This window comes from Calidris pugnax, unplaced genomic scaffold (assembly GCF_001431845.1).
Source record: "Calidris pugnax isolate Ruff unplaced genomic scaffold, ASM143184v1 scaffold111, whole genome shotgun sequence".
NCBI lineage: Eukaryota > Metazoa > Chordata > Aves > Charadriiformes > Scolopacidae > Calidris > Calidris pugnax.
Window position 1 is genome coordinate 5790963 of NW_015090872.1, and position 17105 is coordinate 5808067.

Sequence of the window (17105 nt, forward strand, 5' to 3'; positions counted from 1 at the left end):
CGGCGTGGGTGGGGGGGGGGGGGCAAGTTACTTTCCAAGTATTGGTTATTCAGTTAAAAGAATGGGCACATGCTGTGTTCACTTGTGAACCATTGCAACTAGAGAATAAGGAATATAATGTTGCGTTGCCAGTAGGTGATATTGCTGGCATATCTTAAGTGGGATACAGCTGTACCGCTGCAAACCCTTTTGGGTGCAGATAAAGTCACAGCTGGAAGTCTGTGTTTTTAGAGTCATAGAATAATTGATTTTTGAAGGGATCTCTGGAGGTCATCTGGGCCAACCTCTTGCTCAAAGCAGGACGAACTGTGAATTTAAATCAGGTCTTATAGAAGATCCCATGGAAATTTGATTGAAGCTGTTAAAGCCAGAGTGATATGATAGTAGATTATATGCTTCGAGGAACAATTCAGCACAAGCACCGCTCTAACTAGGTTTCTTTCTCCTTTAATTCCTGTGATTACATTAGTGATGTCCCACAGCAGGAAATTGGTGAATGCTTTCAGTCCTGTTTAAGTGAAGAAGTGGCTCTGATTTATTTATTTATTTAATTTTTAAATTTAATTAGAGGGAATTGAGCTGAAGATAATAAAACCCTCACTTTTCCAGGCAATTGGAGGAAACTCTGGGTCTGGGGGGAGAGGGATAGTTAAAACTTGTTCCAACTGACACCTTCTGTGAAAGACTAAAGCAAAGCGTCAAGAAATGTCCATAAACAGTATAAAAAGGGTGCAAAGAAAGCTGATCTGAGGGAGAGATGTGCCACAAGGAGTTGGAGTCCATATGCACCAAGATTGCATACGGTCATTAAGGCAGTCACTGGAGGGTGACAGCTTGTTCCATTCTTCTCTGTCACATCACAGAGTCACTTGGTGGCTCTCCTTGAGTCCTGTTAGCTCTCCACTGCTCACTGGTGACGAGGGTCATGTCAGCCCCACTCACAGGATTCCCGGTGCTCAGAGTTGTTCCTGCAGCCTTATTGTTCTCCTGGTTGCTCACAGAATGTTTGAGGAGCATGAAGGACCAGAATCAGTTTACCACTGGAGGCGTCTGAGGGAGGAGCTTCTTTGGGCTGGTTAATATTACAGGACTTAAACTCAGTGAGATGTTGTGCAGATTGGCAATGATTAAGGGAGTTCAAAAGGAATCCCAATTCCCCAAATCACATAATTTCCCATATGGTGTAAAATTGATGAGGGTAATTAGTACCATATGGGAAAGACATCCCAGGAGAGCTTGGGCTGAGTCGGCGTGGGTGGGGGGGGGGGGGCAAGTTACTTTCCAAGTATTGGTTATTCAGTTAAAAGAATGGGCACATGCTGTGTTCACTTGTGAACCATTGCAACTAGAGAATAAGGAATATAATGTTGCGTTGCCAGTAGGTGATATTGCTGGCATATCTTAAGTGGGATACAGCTGTACCGCTGCAAACCCTTTTGGGTGCAGATAAAGTCACAGCTGGAAGTCTGTGTTTTTAGAGTCATAGAATAATTGATTTTTGAAGGGATCTCTGGAGGTCATCTGGGCCAACCTCTTGCTCAAAGCAGGACGAACTGTGAATTTAAATCAGGTCTTATAGAAGATCCCATGGAAATTTGATTGAAGCTGTTAAAGCCAGAGTGATATGATAGTAGATTATATGCTTCGAGGAACAATTCAGCACAAGCACCGCTCTAACTAGGTTTCTTTCTCCTTTAATTCCTGTGATTACATTAGTGATGTCCCACAGCAGGAAATTGGTGAATGCTTTCAGTCCTGTTTAAGTGAAGAAGTGGCTCTGATTTATTTATTTATTTAATTTTTAAATTTAATTAGAGGGAATTGAGCTGAAGATAATAAAACCCTCACTTTTCCAGGCAATTGGAGGAAACTCTGGGTCTGGGGGGAGAGGGATAGTTAAAACTTGTTCCAACTGACACCTTCTGTGAAAGACTAAAGCAAAGCGTCAAGAAATGTCCATAAACAGTATAAAAAGGGTGCAAAGAAAGCTGATCTGAGGGAGAGATGTGCCACAAGGAGTTGGAGTCCATATGCACCAAGATTGCATACGGTCATTAAGGCAGTCACTGGAGGGTGACAGCTTGTTCCATTCTTCTCTGTCACATCACAGAGTCACTTGGTGGCTCTCCTTGAGTCCTGTTAGCTCTCCACTGCTCACTGGTGACGAGGGTCATGTCAGCCCCACTCACAGGATTCCCGGTGCTCAGAGTTGTTCCTGCAGCCTTATTGTTCTCCTGGTTGCTCACAGAATGTTTGAGGAGCATGAAGGACCAGAATCAGTTTACCACTGGAGGCGTCTGAGGGAGGAGCTTCTTTGGGCTGGTTAATATTACAGGACTTAAACTCAGTGAGATGTTGTGCAGATTGGCAATGATTAAGGGAGTTCAAAAGGAATCCCAATTCCCCAAATCACATAATTTCCCATATGGTGTAAAATTGATGAGGGTAATTAGTACCATATGGGAAAGACATCCCAGGAGAGCTTGGGCTGAGTTTGTAAGTACCTATGGCACTTCCTATGTTTGGTTAAAGACCTCTAATGAGACCAGAAATTTGACATTATATCCTCTTTTGGAGGCCACAAGAAGCAGGAAAGCATCATGGCTAAAGATCATTGGCCATAAATGGAGAAATAAATTCATTTAACATTCAAAGGGGAACAGTGCCAAGAGAAACAAACAGCTTTGGGAGTTTGTAAGGAACAAACTCTCTGTTCAGCCTCAATTACTGCCTTTGGCTAATTAGTGGAGTGGAGGTGATGAGGACAAAGCAAAGAACTGTTTTTTACCAGGGCATTTGGGTTTACGCTTTTGGGATTTTCAGGCAAAAAAATGAAGACATGTAACCTTAGAGTAGAAACATCCAGTCTTGTAGGTTGCACCTCTAACTGAAAGGGGAAATGTGTGGCATGATTTTGCATCATGAAGGATGTCCCCTTGGTTCAGTGCTAGAGCTGATCTTTAAAACTCAGGTGATCAAAAGTTTACTCTTTGTGTTCTTTTACATGGACAGAAGAGACGGGAGTGTGGGGAGGATTGCAGCCTGCCTTTCTACACATGGTTCTTGTAAACCCTTGGAGACAAACTTGGGTTACCCAGGGAATGGGATGTCTTCATTGTGTTCCTGAGTAATATCAGAGAGAAACTGCAGTAGGGCTTCCAGTTGCATCTATTGTCAACAAACAAGGTCCTGATTCCCTTATCTGGTCAATCCCTTGGCCTTAGGAGTGATGGTTAACTGTGCACGGGTGATATGAAGAACATTATGGACCTGCGTCAAGCCAGTGCGTTTAGGAAGGAGTGGGATGAAAGAGAGAGCAGACTGTCTGAAAGCACAAACTGTTGTTGCCCGTTTTTTGTTAAACACTGTTGCTACCCACTATGAGGTATTAGCTTAATTAACTCAGGGACAAATTCTTCTGTCTTGGCAAAGTCCATCAACATCCAAGGAGTATTTGGTCCATGTTATAAATATGAAAATGAAATGAAGATTTATTTGGGTACAGTCTAATCACAGAAAAGCCAGCCTGTCTCAGAGATGAATGTACTAAGAGTAGACAAATTGGTACTCTACCCTTCCATTGCTTATCTGATGTGAGTCTAAATTGACTTGGAACCCTCTTTGTTTTACCTTTGCTTCTCAAAGGTGAATGACATCCTGTAATTAAAAGCAAAAATAAGCACTTATGCCCACACATTAAAAAAAAAATAAAAGAAGAAAAAAGGAACAAAAAACCTTGTCAGGCTTTTATTACTGGCTGATATTATCTTCTATTCATATTCCTGGTCTGACATTTTTAGATAATGTGGTTTCATCTTGGGATTCGTGGATTCCAGTTCCTCTGCTACAGTGTATTCTTTCACGGTTAAAATTTTCTGAACTTACGGCATTAAGATCGTCCTAATGATAGAACCAGAGCACGCTGTTTTCCTTATTTATGCAGCCTGATTCCACTCTTTGCTCTTAATGTTATTTATCATGGTTAGTCTGGTCTTATCCTCTGCCTCCAAAAGTAGGTGATGACTAATGTTTCCAAGGAAGGAAGGATAACAGAACCTCAGGCAGCCACAGCTGATTTTAGTCTGGTTTTTGTCTTTGATATTATTAATCATTTTACCCCTTTCATTTTAAGTTACCATTCTTGAAAAAATGGTCTTACGCTAGTATCCACCATTTCATAAAAGGGAGGTGAAAAATTGAAGAGAGTTCAGAGTAAATATACATGAATGAATCAAGAGAAGTCTGCTCTTTACAGTGAGTTTAATTGATACTTAATTTAAATGTTTTGATTTGATTTAACCAATGACCTGGCTGTGTTCTGAAAGGATCCGCGTAAGGAAGAGAGGCAGGTCTGTAATGCAGATGACAGGAGCGTAACAAAATCCAATGGTTGGAAGTGGAGGCAGATACATTTAAAACCAGACATAAAGGAGAACCTGTAATTATGGTGCTTAATTGCTTGTCCAAACAATTTACCTAATGCTGTGATAGATTCTCCAATACTTGCATTCTTTCAGTTGAGGCTACATGTACTTTATAACAAGTACTCTAGCTCAACAGAAGCTTCGCAGAGTAGTAGTTGGGTAGAGTTCAGTAACCTGCACAGTGCAGAAGGGATAGATGAGATGGTCAACGAGAAGGGTTTCAAAGCAACGACATAAGGAAGATTTAGGAGATTTTTGTCTGGGGTGGGGCAGTGAATTTAGGAAAGGGGTATCATGAGAGTGGTCAGTGAGTAAGGAGTTGTACACAAAGCTTGTAGCAGCCAGGTCAGGAATGGAGCTGTAGAGTTACTGCTGACTAAGGAGTATGGCTGTGTGGCAGGCAGAAACGTAGAAGGCTTCAGCCAAGAAAGAGGGGTATATGGCACTGATGGGGAAGCAAGGGATTGCTGTTGCTCTGGGAGGCTTGCCAGGGACATGGGCTCTGATGACAAAGGTTCCAAAGGTTGCTTGGAGCAGAAATGTGGGGACAACTGTAGATTTAACTTGCAGTTTAACTTTTCAGTGAGAGCTCTGTGGTCCAGCCATTGACTTGAGCAGTGGAAGGATTAGATTCCTTTGCATTTGGCGTCCAAGGAGCAGCAATAGGTGGCTTGGCCAGCAAAAGGCTGGTGAGACTCACTGTTCTCCAGTGGGGTGGGATTGTTTTTGAAGAACTAAAATAATCAGATTGGGTTTTATGGTTTTTCACTCCATCCACTATTACCCTTGAGGGAGGAGCTTGCTGTATTCACCTTAGAAGTGGGTAATGCAGCTGTTGTAACAGCCAAGGTGAGCGAATGGACTTCAGCCTGTTATCCCCTGTGAGCGTGCGTGCTCCTAGGATGTTTTTTCTGATCCTGCTTCTTGGGTTCCCCCAGCGTATCCATCTTGATACTGCTTCTATTGTTTTATCTGTTCCTTGGTTCTTTCAAGCCTGCAATATCCAATAGTTTGTTCTTTTTATTCTCTTCAGTTTCTTAGTGACTTTAGCCTTCTTGTAACCACTGACTTCTGCAATTCCCTGCATCTCACACCTAGTTAGAAACTTCTGAAAACAAGACTGCTTACTGTACAACTGGCAGATATAACTTTTTTGGAAGGAGACACTTCAAAGACAAAAGTGAAACATGTATTTGTTGGTCATGTTTGCTGGCTAGCAGGAAAAGCACTGCCTTGACCTGTTGGAGGTTCTCAGTCCAGTGCAGGAACCATAATGACACAAGAGATGGTGGCATATATGGTGGTAAGTTTAGAGTAAGATCACTGGTCATAAGCCCAAGTTTCCTTGTGCTGTTTTGATTACTTGTCCACATCACAAAATGTTCATTTGTTTTGCTCCAAAGTAGCTTCTGACTGAAAACTGGACAATGTTGCAGGGAATGGTGAGGGAGCACTAATGGCTTTGTCTGAATTAGGTGCTTCTCCAAGGAGAAGTCTGCAGAGAGAGGCAAGGGGCTGCGCCCATCTGCAAGCCACTGTCCCTTATATTTTGCCTTGCTCTTGGCCTTTTACCAGATGAAAAAAATGGGGAGAACATAACAGCAAACCCAGAAGTTTAGCTTCAGTTGTTAAAAAGAGATTAATTCATTTTCTTTTTTAATGACCTCTCAAAGTAGTTAGGCTAAATTTAATTGAGGCTAGGGAGCTGGGGCTGGAACAGATGAGGACGAGGGAACTTGCTGAAAACATTGTCAAGGCACAGATAGGAAAAAAGAGTGGCAGTGAATGCATAACAGAAAATGAGAGGGGGAGAAAGAGGAAGAGAAAAGGCTAACAGGGAAACAATTAGAAAATACCACCACCGCCAAAAACAAATGTGTTAGAGGGTAGTGGAAAGGGACCTGCGTGCCAGCTTACAGTCAGCAGTTGAGTTACAGCAGCATGGTCTTCATGCTTCTGAGCTGTCCATAAGAGCAGCCTGCTTTTTAAGCTCATTCATTGAGATTCACGTTGCCTTGAGCCATCCCCAGCACTGTGCAACCTGGCTACCAAAGCAGATGTTCTTGGTTTGTGCATCACTCAACCCGTCCCTGCCATCAGCCTGGCAGACTGTGAGAGCTCAGTGGGACCAAGGCGTGTTGCCTGGGAGATGGTTAAGGAACAATTAAGGAGCTACCAAAACAGGACTGATGATAATCTGGGCAGTACTGGGATATTTTTTTTTGCTTTGAATGAGTATGGAAGTAGTGTCCAGGGTCTGACGGGGCTTCATGCAGCAGGATGCTCTTTCATATGAGATGTCAAGCCAGGGGCTGAAAACCTGTCAGAATAAAACTCCAGAATGCTTTTAGCAGTGCGTAAGGTATTGTTGTCTTTGGATGTAATGCACTCTGCAGAGTTGTCCTGTTTGGCTCTTAAGGCTGAGTGCCCTCATTGCTTTCAGCTTTTAAACCTAGGTAGTTGCCTGAGTTTTATTGCTGCATTCTACACTTCTGAAGGATGCTGGAGGAGGAGGCAGCAGTGTAGGTGAATCTTACTGCTCAAGTGCAGTTGTTTTCTAGGTCCATCGGGGCTGCTGATGAGGATGGGAAGTACCAGGTGATGGGAGCGTGGTTCATACACCCTCCACCCCTACCTGTCGTGGCTGGTTTCCCCTCTGGCCCTGTGGAGAGGACCTGCCTTTCGCTTCTTGCTTTCGGAATGATGCTCTGCACTGTTAATGTAAGGTTGGAAGACAGTCATATGTGGGAGGGAAAGTGGCGACTTTGTAGCTTGTCCATCTCCAGGATGCTCCTGCCACACTCCCGTCTGCCTCATTTCTAGCCAATCCCTCCATGCTGGCCCTAGTGGCTTCCTTTAGCTGTTATTGCATGTCTAGCACAACAGGCTCATCCTCCAGTGGTAGGGATTGCAAAACCACTGCATGCATGCCAAGCAGGCAAACTGCACAGTGAGGAAGAGCCACAAGTGTTGAGGCTGATGTTTGGTGATTGCCAGTTCCTCTGCCACACAAGGAGCAACGGAGGTGGAAGACGACCACAAATTATCTGTCTCCTAGTGTTGGGTCAGACATTGGGACTCTAAGAAGAAAGTACTCCACAGGTAGGAAACCTGTTACCTGGAGTAAATTTACTGGCCTGGAATTAAGTACACTTATTTACACATCAGTTTTAACAGTCAGTGCTCTTAGCTGGAGGTACTGTCCTCAAACTACATTATGGAGACCTTGCTCCTTTCCCCAGACAGACTCAGCATTGCTAACAGAAAACTGCTAGATCAATGTTATCCATGCAGGATACTGTCTCTAGTTTATACCCAAGATTCTTCATTTGCTTCTTTGATAAAGCTCTCAACTGAATTTGCTCCACCATGAAGCATGTAGGATACAGATGCTTTGCCAGCCAGGATGAGTTGGCAAAATAGCTCTGGTCCTGATTCCCAGCAGCTTAGTCTTGATGTTTCCAGTGATGTGTGAGCCCAAATTAGGAAAAAGGAGAAACCAAGTGTGATTTCTGCTTTGTTTTCTCTAGGTAGACTTAGATATGCCTTCTTCCTGCCTGAATGTTCCATATAATTCTGGGGGCTGTTTGAAGAGCTCAGTGTTGTTTGTTTCTCTGAGAAGCATGTGTGCATGGAAGCCTTAGCTGTGAGGCACCAAGAAGATGCCCAGGTGTAGGCTAGGAGTGGACCTGTGGCTGCGTTCCTGCGTGGAATGCAGGCTGTGTGTGGCTGCACTTCTCAGCTTTGGAAATACCTCCATGTGAGACCTTCAAATAGACGGCTGCATGCATGATCACAGAGCTGTGTCAGAATAGTTGGAGCGCTGTAGCACTGTGGACTTCGGTAATGATTTCACTCCAAGGGGGTCTACACCTGCCAGAGGCCACCTTTCATCTGTCCCCTTTCCTCTTCCAACTCTGAGCTCAGAAGACGGTTCACACCAGCTAATACAGCCCTTTGCTGCTACGCTCAGCAGAGCTACAAATCTCTGTCTCATCTCAGCCCCCAGTAGATTCCACTTGCTGCTGCAGTTGGAGACCACCTCTTTGCAAGCCCAGCAGTGCCTCTGCTTTGACCTGTTGTTCCCAGATGGAAGTGCTTTTCTGCAGTGGCACTCTGGTAATGTCTCCCGTGGCCTGGTGCTGTCTCTTACACTGATCCTTTTCCATGATCAAACCAAATCTTTCCCGATTGGGTTCCAGCTGTCTGCTGGTTTTGGTGGCCTTGAGGAGTCCTGACACTGAAGCAGAGTGTGGGCAAAAGCATTAGGGTGCTCAAGAGCTCCAAAATCAGCATTGGCTTTTGTCTGTGTGGGGCCTTCATTTCTTCATCACATCTGAAATCCATCTCTGTGGAACCATCTGATGGTACTGTAGGACCATCACTGCTACCCAGTGAGTGTAGTTTGTGTGCAGGGAAAAGCATTTGTTCATTGCAATGAACAGGTTTTTTATGGGCAGCATTTTCAGCAGCATCTGAGTCTACTTCTCAAAAGTGATATAGGCTTTTAAGAGGCCAAAGCCAAGATTTTCATAAATAAGTAATGATTTGGACTGCCTCTGTTTTCTGTTACACAAGTCGAGATGTCTAAAAGGAGCCTGGTTGTCAGCGGTTGTGGGATTCTGGCATTTTCTCAAAATTGACATGCTTTTAAAATATCTTAAGCTGGGCATTCAGAAACGAAGGCATCGAGAGTGATTAGCTGGTTTTGAAATCCTTTTTCGTAAAAGTTTGAATGGAAGTTGCTGGGACATGGAGCCCTAGAAGACATGTGGAGAAGTGTTAAAGGCATATTTTGGAAGTGCGTCTGCCTTTCTGTGGTTATCCTTGTCCCCAGAGCACCTACACGGTTGTATGTTAATGTACTCACAAAAGCCTAACGGGGAAAGGCAGGAATATCACTACCGTGCTGAATGGATGGTGGGATGGATGGGATTCTCCAGGGTATCAGCCTGCCTCCACTTTGGGTTGAAGAGGAAAATAGCAACCCTTTTTTGCAGGCACCACCAATGAGCTGATCAGTAATTCTGACGTGCTGGGGAAAGACAGACAAGTTTATATCATAAGTTCCATACGTTAGGACCCATATGTTTAAGGATAAGCATGTTAAAAGGTTTTGTGGGTTTGATTTTATAAACCAGTAAAACAGTAGGTTTGCATCTGTTATTTCCTCAGCCTAAATTCCCAATGCCTGTGTTATTCTCTTTGCCTCTCCTCTCAGATCTGAACCATGTCCCACCCATCCTGGCTACCACCCAAGAGTACCAATGAGCCTATTGGACACGTTCCTGCAAGGATGGAGACCACACACACCTTCGGGACGCCCAGCATCTCAGTGTCCACCCAGCAGGCACCAAAGAAGTTTGCGCCTGTTGTTGCCCCCAAGCCAAAGTACAACCCATATAAGCAACCAGGAGGTGATGGTAAGTATTTTATTTTTTTAGGAAGGCACCACAACTGTCTAATTCACATGAACTGACTGCTGACACACACTGTTCTTGACTTGCTCTTTGTTGATGAGTTTGTGGGAGCCTCCCTTTTTCAGATCATTCGAATAAAGAAGAATGTGAAGGTATCTCTTTCACTCGCTCTGGGGAGCCACCCTCCTGAGACACGCAGGGCTGGGGGAGGATATGGGGACAGACCTTTCTTGTTTCTTGTCCTCTGTCTGAGATGGGTGCTTTTCAACGGGTTTTGCGTGTTTGGTCTCTGCTGGTATGTGTTGATCCAAGGAGCTGGATCTTGGACAACCCTTTTCAATATTGATTCTCAGCATGATGAGAATCCTTTATAAATGTGAGAATGTGCTCTGGGTGTATGAGTATAATTAGGGTCGTAGGGCATAAATTTGGCCAAATGGGTCTAGGAGTGCTTCCTCTCCACCCTGCTGGTTTGATTCAGTTTTACTTTTATTCTTTTTCCTCTACTATGGAACTCTCTTGAATATGAAATAATGATATAATTCTGAGGATATTTACATGACCATTTCAATGTCCTCTGGAGCAGCAAAACACCTATTAATCACCATGTTCCCGCCTTCCTCTACGTCCTACTGTAAAAGTCCTCCTGTCTTCATGCAGTTGAGCAGTGAGCATGGGAGTTAGGTTCCTGACTTGCAGACACGAGCCCAGCAGTGGGAGCTTCTCTGGGGTCTGGATCTGGAAACCTGCCATTTGGAGCACCCAGGATGCCCCTGGCTGACAGTGGCGAGTGTGTGATGGAACTTTCATTGCCACAGAAACAAGGTGGAAGCCAAGGATTTTAGAAGAGAGTGGAAACTGTCTTGGCAGGGTAGTGACTTTTCTATTCCCAGTGATTTACTATGGTTAGAAATGGGTGGAAAACTCTTCCCCCTCCTCTTCTCCATCCACCCCCCAAAGAAATACTCAGCTGTATTCAAGGAAGTTGCCAAACCATGTTTTGATTTGGGGTTTTGGATGCTCTACTTTGTTCTATTCACCACTTTTCCCTCTTTTGTGTTTAGTGCAGTAAGATAGATGTCATCGGTATCTTATTTTTCCTTTTTCTACTCTATTTTTTGAAAGTGTGTGCATTTTCAGGAAGATTACAGAATAATGGAAAAGAGAAAGAAAAACAAAGCAGCATATTAAATCTCGCACTTGAGCAATTTTCTAAAGTTAAGGACATTTTGTAGAAAAGTTGGAAAAGTCTGATGAGTGTTTCGTTTTTTTCCCTTTGCTGCTCTAACTTCAGAGAATTCAGAACGAAAAAAGAAAATGTGTTGGAGGGGAAAAGCGAAGTCATTTGCACCTGTTCTGTTGCCTTCAGTAACAAAACATTAGCGAGTAAGAGGAAGAGAAAGACATTTGGAATTAAAAAAGTAAAAAATAATCTGTTTCTGAAGTGCAATGAAAATGTCACCTTCAAGTCAAGTGGAAATTCTTGTTTTTCTAATTCTCTTAAAATTTAAAATAGTAATGCAAAATAACACTTTCACTTTTATTTCTAGGAAAACTGTTGTTGATCAGCCACTATTTTTAAATTTTTTTGTGTGTGTGAAAAATGTCAGTATGCCTTAATTATTGGTGCTTTAGTGATTGTAGAACTGGTTATATGTGACTTAGGAACTTTTACACTTTCTAAATATTATTTCTTCCTTGGCATTTGGGGAAGGAGGCTGTCCCTAAGAGCAGACACTGAAGGCTGAGAAGGGGAGATGAGGCACGCAGACATTTCTCATGCACCACTGACGACCCAGTTCCACAAGGAGCTGAGCATCGCCAGGTCCTGTTAGAAACCAGGAGACTTGGGGAGCTCACAGGAAGCCTTTTTCAGTGCCAATCCCTTACCTTGTCTGATGCTGAGCTTTTGGAGATCCCTTTGTCATCTGGCAGGCCTGGAAGAGCTAAGGGTTGGCCAAGACCTGGTCAGGGACTGGTTTAGTGATGTGACAGCGTGCTTGCAGCTTAAGCTAATCCACTTTCAGAAGGTGACACACTGCTGTTCGGTGTCAGCAGCCGGTGCAAAGCCATTAGCCCAGCTGTATATAACCCTGAGAACACGAGACTTCTGGGATCTGGCAGGCGAAGGGGGGGTCAGTGAGAAAATAATTAGCCCAACATGCTTCATTCACTTTCTATGGCTCCCTTCTCTGCTCCAGGCTCCCTAATTGTTTCTTCAATGACCTCCGTTGTTTTTGCAGCAATAATTCAGCCTGGGAAACTGCTCCGTGCCCCACTGGTTCCCTGCGTAAAGGGGCACCACGGGGTTTTTTTGCCTAAATTTGTTCTCTGTTGGTCACAGGTTTTTCCTTCCTTTCTTTGCGAGTCTGTAGCTTCAGCGTCCCCTTGCACCCCAGTATGTTTTAATCTTTCCTGCCCCTCCAGAGGTCCTTCAGTGGAACCACGTGGGCTTTCCACCATGCGTGGGTAGCACGCAGCTCAGCATCCTTCTGCTGGAGATGGGTGTGAGCAGCGGCACCGCTCCAGAGAAGGGCTGTCCCAGGGCTGCCATGGGGCAGAAAGCTGCCATGGGGCAGAAAGCTGCCATGCACATCACAGCCTGGCACCGCCTGGCCTGCCATTGGAGTTGGCTCCCTGCTACCAGAGGCTGCAGGGATGGTACCGGGAATGTCTCTGGGAGGACCAGCAAATTCTGTTCCCGGCAATTTCTTTCAGCTCATTGCTTTTAACATTCGGGAAAATGCATCCTCTGGCTTTGCCTTTCTTTGTTATTATTTTGTAGGTTGTTGCTCCCATGTAGTGGGTCTGTCTAGCTGATAGCATTTGTGGTTTTATTTCTTCAACACATTGAAAGCACAGGGGAAAGACACTGGAGTGATGGGCTTTGGGCACGGCGGGGGAACGGCTGTCCCCCCCTCTCCCTCCCACCAAGGCATTTCCATGGTCTCACCGTGACTTTGATTTTTACTTCTTTCCCCCCCCTCCCCTTGACTCCTGCACAAGGATCAGCCAGATTAAAAGCTACTCAGTGGAACTTTAAAACAAGTTGGAAATGGTTAAATGACTAAAAAAAAAAAAAAAGGGAGAAAACTCAACAGCCAGCAGTTTATAAACCAGCAGCATTTTAATGTGACTGGAAGCACTCAAGGCGTGCGTGGCTTAGACCAGCTAAGTGAGCAATTTTCACAGCGTCTGCGAGTTCCCCTCCTCGCTGTGTGCCGCGCTGACTCTCTGCGACTTGTTTCAAACTAGGTTTGTCAACTCATCAGAGCAGCGACCGTGTCTTGCTGTCACAGGGATCTGTTTGGGGGCCTCCAGGTATGACTGCAGTAGTAGTAATAATAATAAGACCACAGCTTTGATTAACGTGCTGCATGGGTCTCTGCTGGGCACATGGCTGGAGAGGTGAGCACAGCTGTGTTTTTACAGGTCCTACAAACACCGGAGCAGACTTCCACGTGCTGTGGTCTGGGCTGGTTTTCTGGAGGATTTAGTGCTAGTGTTCCCCACTGCGACAGTTCATGGGGAATCAAACTTGCCTGATCCTGGGAGGCCTGAGCACCGCTGTTCCTGGGATGTACAGGTGCCTGGCGTCTTACACAGCCCTGTATTTACCCCACAGAGGGAGGAGGAGCTGTTCAAGCTTTGGGAAGATTATTTTCTACAAGTTAAACAAGTGTGCATGGGGAGGATGTGTAGCTGCTAATGAGTTAGGCTGGAAACTAAAATTAGGTGTCCAGACATTTGAGCAGTGGCTCTGAAAGAGTGGCATCGGGACCAAGGGTGGTCCATAGATGGAGCTGGCTGTGTTTGCAGTTGGAAAGCATCTTCTGCTTGTTGGGAAAATATAGGTCCCGAGATGGATGAGACATCATCCAGCCATGGGTCCTGACAGTCCACCTCTTGTTTAGCTCCTTTCTCTGTGCTCACACATGTTGGGCGCTACCTGCCTCTTCCCTCTGTTCCTCAGCAGACCCTGTCTAACAACATGCATAACAGGTCTCATCCTCACTCGCTGAACTCACTCAGCGAAAAAATCTCTTAAGTAAAATAATGCATTCTTCCAAGCAAACGGTATTAATTTTGTTTCCTTTAAAAGCATGGGATGCTTCACCATTGGAAGTGTTCAAGGTCAGGTCTGATGAGGCTTTGGGCATCCTGTTCTAGTGAAGGATGTCCCTGCCCATGTAGAATGGTTGGACCAGATGCCCTTTGAAGTTCCCTTCCAACCTGAACCATTCTGTGATTCTATGGTTGTCCTCCCTCCTTTCCCTACTGCTTATTTCTCTCTTGCTTTCCAGCTCTTACACTTAAATTGGTATTTCAGCATCATCAACAGATCTGGGGCCTTGGGGAAACTCTGCCACACAGCTGTTCCCATCTACACTGGGCTCTGGCAGATGGGGAGGATTTATAGCTTGCAGATGAAGCAAATTCCCTTTTCTCCTCCTTTCACTAATCCCAGGGAACGGGGCCTCGCCCTCCAGGGCAGACAAAGGAGGTGTCTGGCGAGAGCAGGGTTGGTGATGGTTGATCCACCAACTTTGTGCACGCTGCCATGGTGGCAGCGGCAGCAATGGTGTGAGCTTGCATGCTCTGTGGCACAGGGAGGAGAGTTGGCAGCTGCTCTCAAACGAGTGGTGGGGCAGTTAGAGTGTGCTGGGACGGTGCCAGGGGTTGTGAGGCCAAAATCATCAGGGGTTTCAAAAACATGTAAAAATCTGTTGTCAGCCTGGGGTGCTCAGAAAAGCCCAAGTCAGGGTTCTTTGGGCCATTGGATGGCTTGAGCAGAGTGAGTGGCAGGCTTTGCGGTGTGATCTGCCTCTAACTTTGGATCCTTTTCATTTCAAGCTTGTTTTCATAAATGCAAAAGCTCTTTTCCCCTTGTCTTCCCCACTCCCCCCCAAATCAAATCTCACAGATATGAGAGTGCAAGTCTAGGAGAAACAGCACTGCTAATGAAGTCTGGCTAGGTTGCAGGGTTGGGCTTCCCAGTCCAGCATTTAGGAGCACTGCCCCAGTTCCTGCGGGTTGAGTGCAGCTCCTCTGCCATCATGTGTGATCACTTGGAGGATGATTTGATGGTGGCAGGGAGGGGAACAAGTCCATCCTTGTCTACTAGGAAGTGTGGGATCATTGCTTGGCCCTGAGGAGGTCTCCAGCTCCTGCAAAGATGACTGTCTCCACTCCCAAGAAACCACGTTCCTCATCCTCCTGCAATGCCTTTCATTCATACGAATCTAACCATGCCTGTTTCTCAAGCTGCCTGAGACAGACCGAGATACTGAAGTGCTAACCCTGGCCAGAAAGGGATGTGCAGACAGCATCCCTCTCAGGACAGCGGTTTGGTTTACAGGGCTGCACAGTGCTTAGATGTGCTTCTCTGTCACCCTTTGAGGACATGCTTTGCAAAATTAGCCACTTTATTTTATGCTGCTGGGTCCTTCTAAGTTCAGTATTTATTACTGCTGATGTCTTTTTCTTGTAATTGCCACCCTTGGTGAATATAATACCTGCAGAAACAGTTAATATTGATGCAATAATGGAAACTAAATGAAGGGATTAGAATCAAAGCAAGCTCTTCCTTTCTTTGGGCAACTTTCGGACATGGTGAACAACAAGATTCATGTAAAGCTTTGAGGTTTTCATTACTTTTTTTTTTTTTTTTCAACCAACTCCTTCTATTTACCTTGGTTGGGGGACAGGGCACTGACTCATGAGACAAGGCACAATAGCAGGACCAGCTCTAGGGCGAGGTTACATGGTTGACACCACTGTGTATGCTTGAACCTAGCTGATCCAGGTTTCCCAGGGTCTGTTCCTGCCAGACCTTCTCCTCTTCATGTGTGTGCAGGTTCTTGAGCACTGGCAAATTATATTCTCCTATGTCTGTAGGGGACTGGGAGCATGCACTATCAGGTTGTTTGTTGGGTTTTGGGTTTGTTTTTTTTGTTTTGTAGGCAGATGTACCTGGTGGGTTTTGTTTACAAGCAGCTGCTATCAGTGGCTCTGTCTAATTTTTGGAGGTTGGGTATGGATTTATTGGACTAGACACTCAGTGTTTTAGTCATGCTGTTCCCTTCTCTGCAGTCCCTGACAGTTCGTAGAAGCTAAGCAGGTTCAGAGACTATTCATTACTTGGATGAGAGCCCTGAAAGAATAAATTCAGGCTGACTTGGGAGATTCTGCACGTTTTGTGTTTGTTTTTTTTCAGGTTGCCTGTGCTGGGTCTGCACCAGAGTAAGAGGAATCCCCGCTAGTGGGAGGGCTGTGTTGGTGGGGAGGCGGGGAGGTGGCATACCTTCTCCTTGGTGCTTCCCGTGAGCTGCTGTGGTGCTGTGCCTGGCATTGGAAGGAGGTTGGGGTCCTGGAGCAGTGAGTGGTGTCTCAGCCATGCTCCGATGGTGGTTTGCGTGCACCTTGTCCGACACTAATAGGAGATAAGGCGATTTAGTCTTTCATCGCGGTGGAAGCGGGGGCTCGCTGGCTGGCACATGTTGGGAGTTACGCATGTGGGCCATTCCTGCAGCCCAGATGAGGCATGAGAATATGCTGTTATTTGGTTGCTTTGATACTGAATGGAGTCCTGAGAATACCAGAATTTTTCCAGCAGGACCTGCTGGTCTCTGCCGCCTGCCTTGCTTCGCAGCTCTGCCACCAACTGAAAAAAATCATTGATGCTCCAGGGGTGAGGCAGTGTCTCAGTGATGGGAGAAAAACAATCGGCTGAGAATTGCACTAACCCGTTTCTGGTCCCATCATTGCCATGGGTGCTGTGGTCCCACCCCTCTCAGGACTGAGGTCTTGGAGATGAAAACAGTTGTGGAAATAAACAGGTAACCTTACTGTTCCAAATCGCCCTGACTGTGTCTGAGCACAGCCCCCATGTTTATGCTTTTTTTTTTTTTTTTTTTTTATAAAATTTTTTTTTTTTTTTTGGGTTTTTTGGTTGATTTTTCTTATTTCTTTTCTTTTTTTCAGATGGTTGCAATTGCAAAGGTAATATTCTTACCAAAATGAGCTGTTATGTCACAGTGGGAGAGGAAGACGATAGAGAGGTGGAATACCATATAATTAATATTCAAGTTTATTGTGGGACAACAAGAAAGTATGGCTAAAAGGAGGTGAAAAGTCAAACTAGATAAAAACCCACACAACAAGCACACACCCCCATACAACCCAGAGAGTTTAGATACTTAATGTATGGTCACAAGTGACAGACTGCCCAGAACAAAAGCACACACAGCAGAGGAGGTAC

At 45.2% G+C, this 17105-nt stretch overlaps 1 protein-coding gene across 1 annotated transcript in view; it reads left to right on the top strand.

The window, feature by feature from the left end:
- The window catches only part of LPP (LIM domain containing preferred translocation partner in lipoma), a 316293-nt gene that overhangs the window by 96136 nt on the left and 203052 nt on the right, over positions 1–17105 (top strand). Inside the window, exon 5 of the mRNA XM_014945829.1 lies at positions 9646–9847. Within this exon, the coding sequence (XP_014801315.1) occupies positions 9655–9847 (193 nt within the window). The 5' untranslated portion in view covers positions 9646–9654. The remainder of the gene's footprint in view (positions 1–9645; positions 9848–17105) is intronic.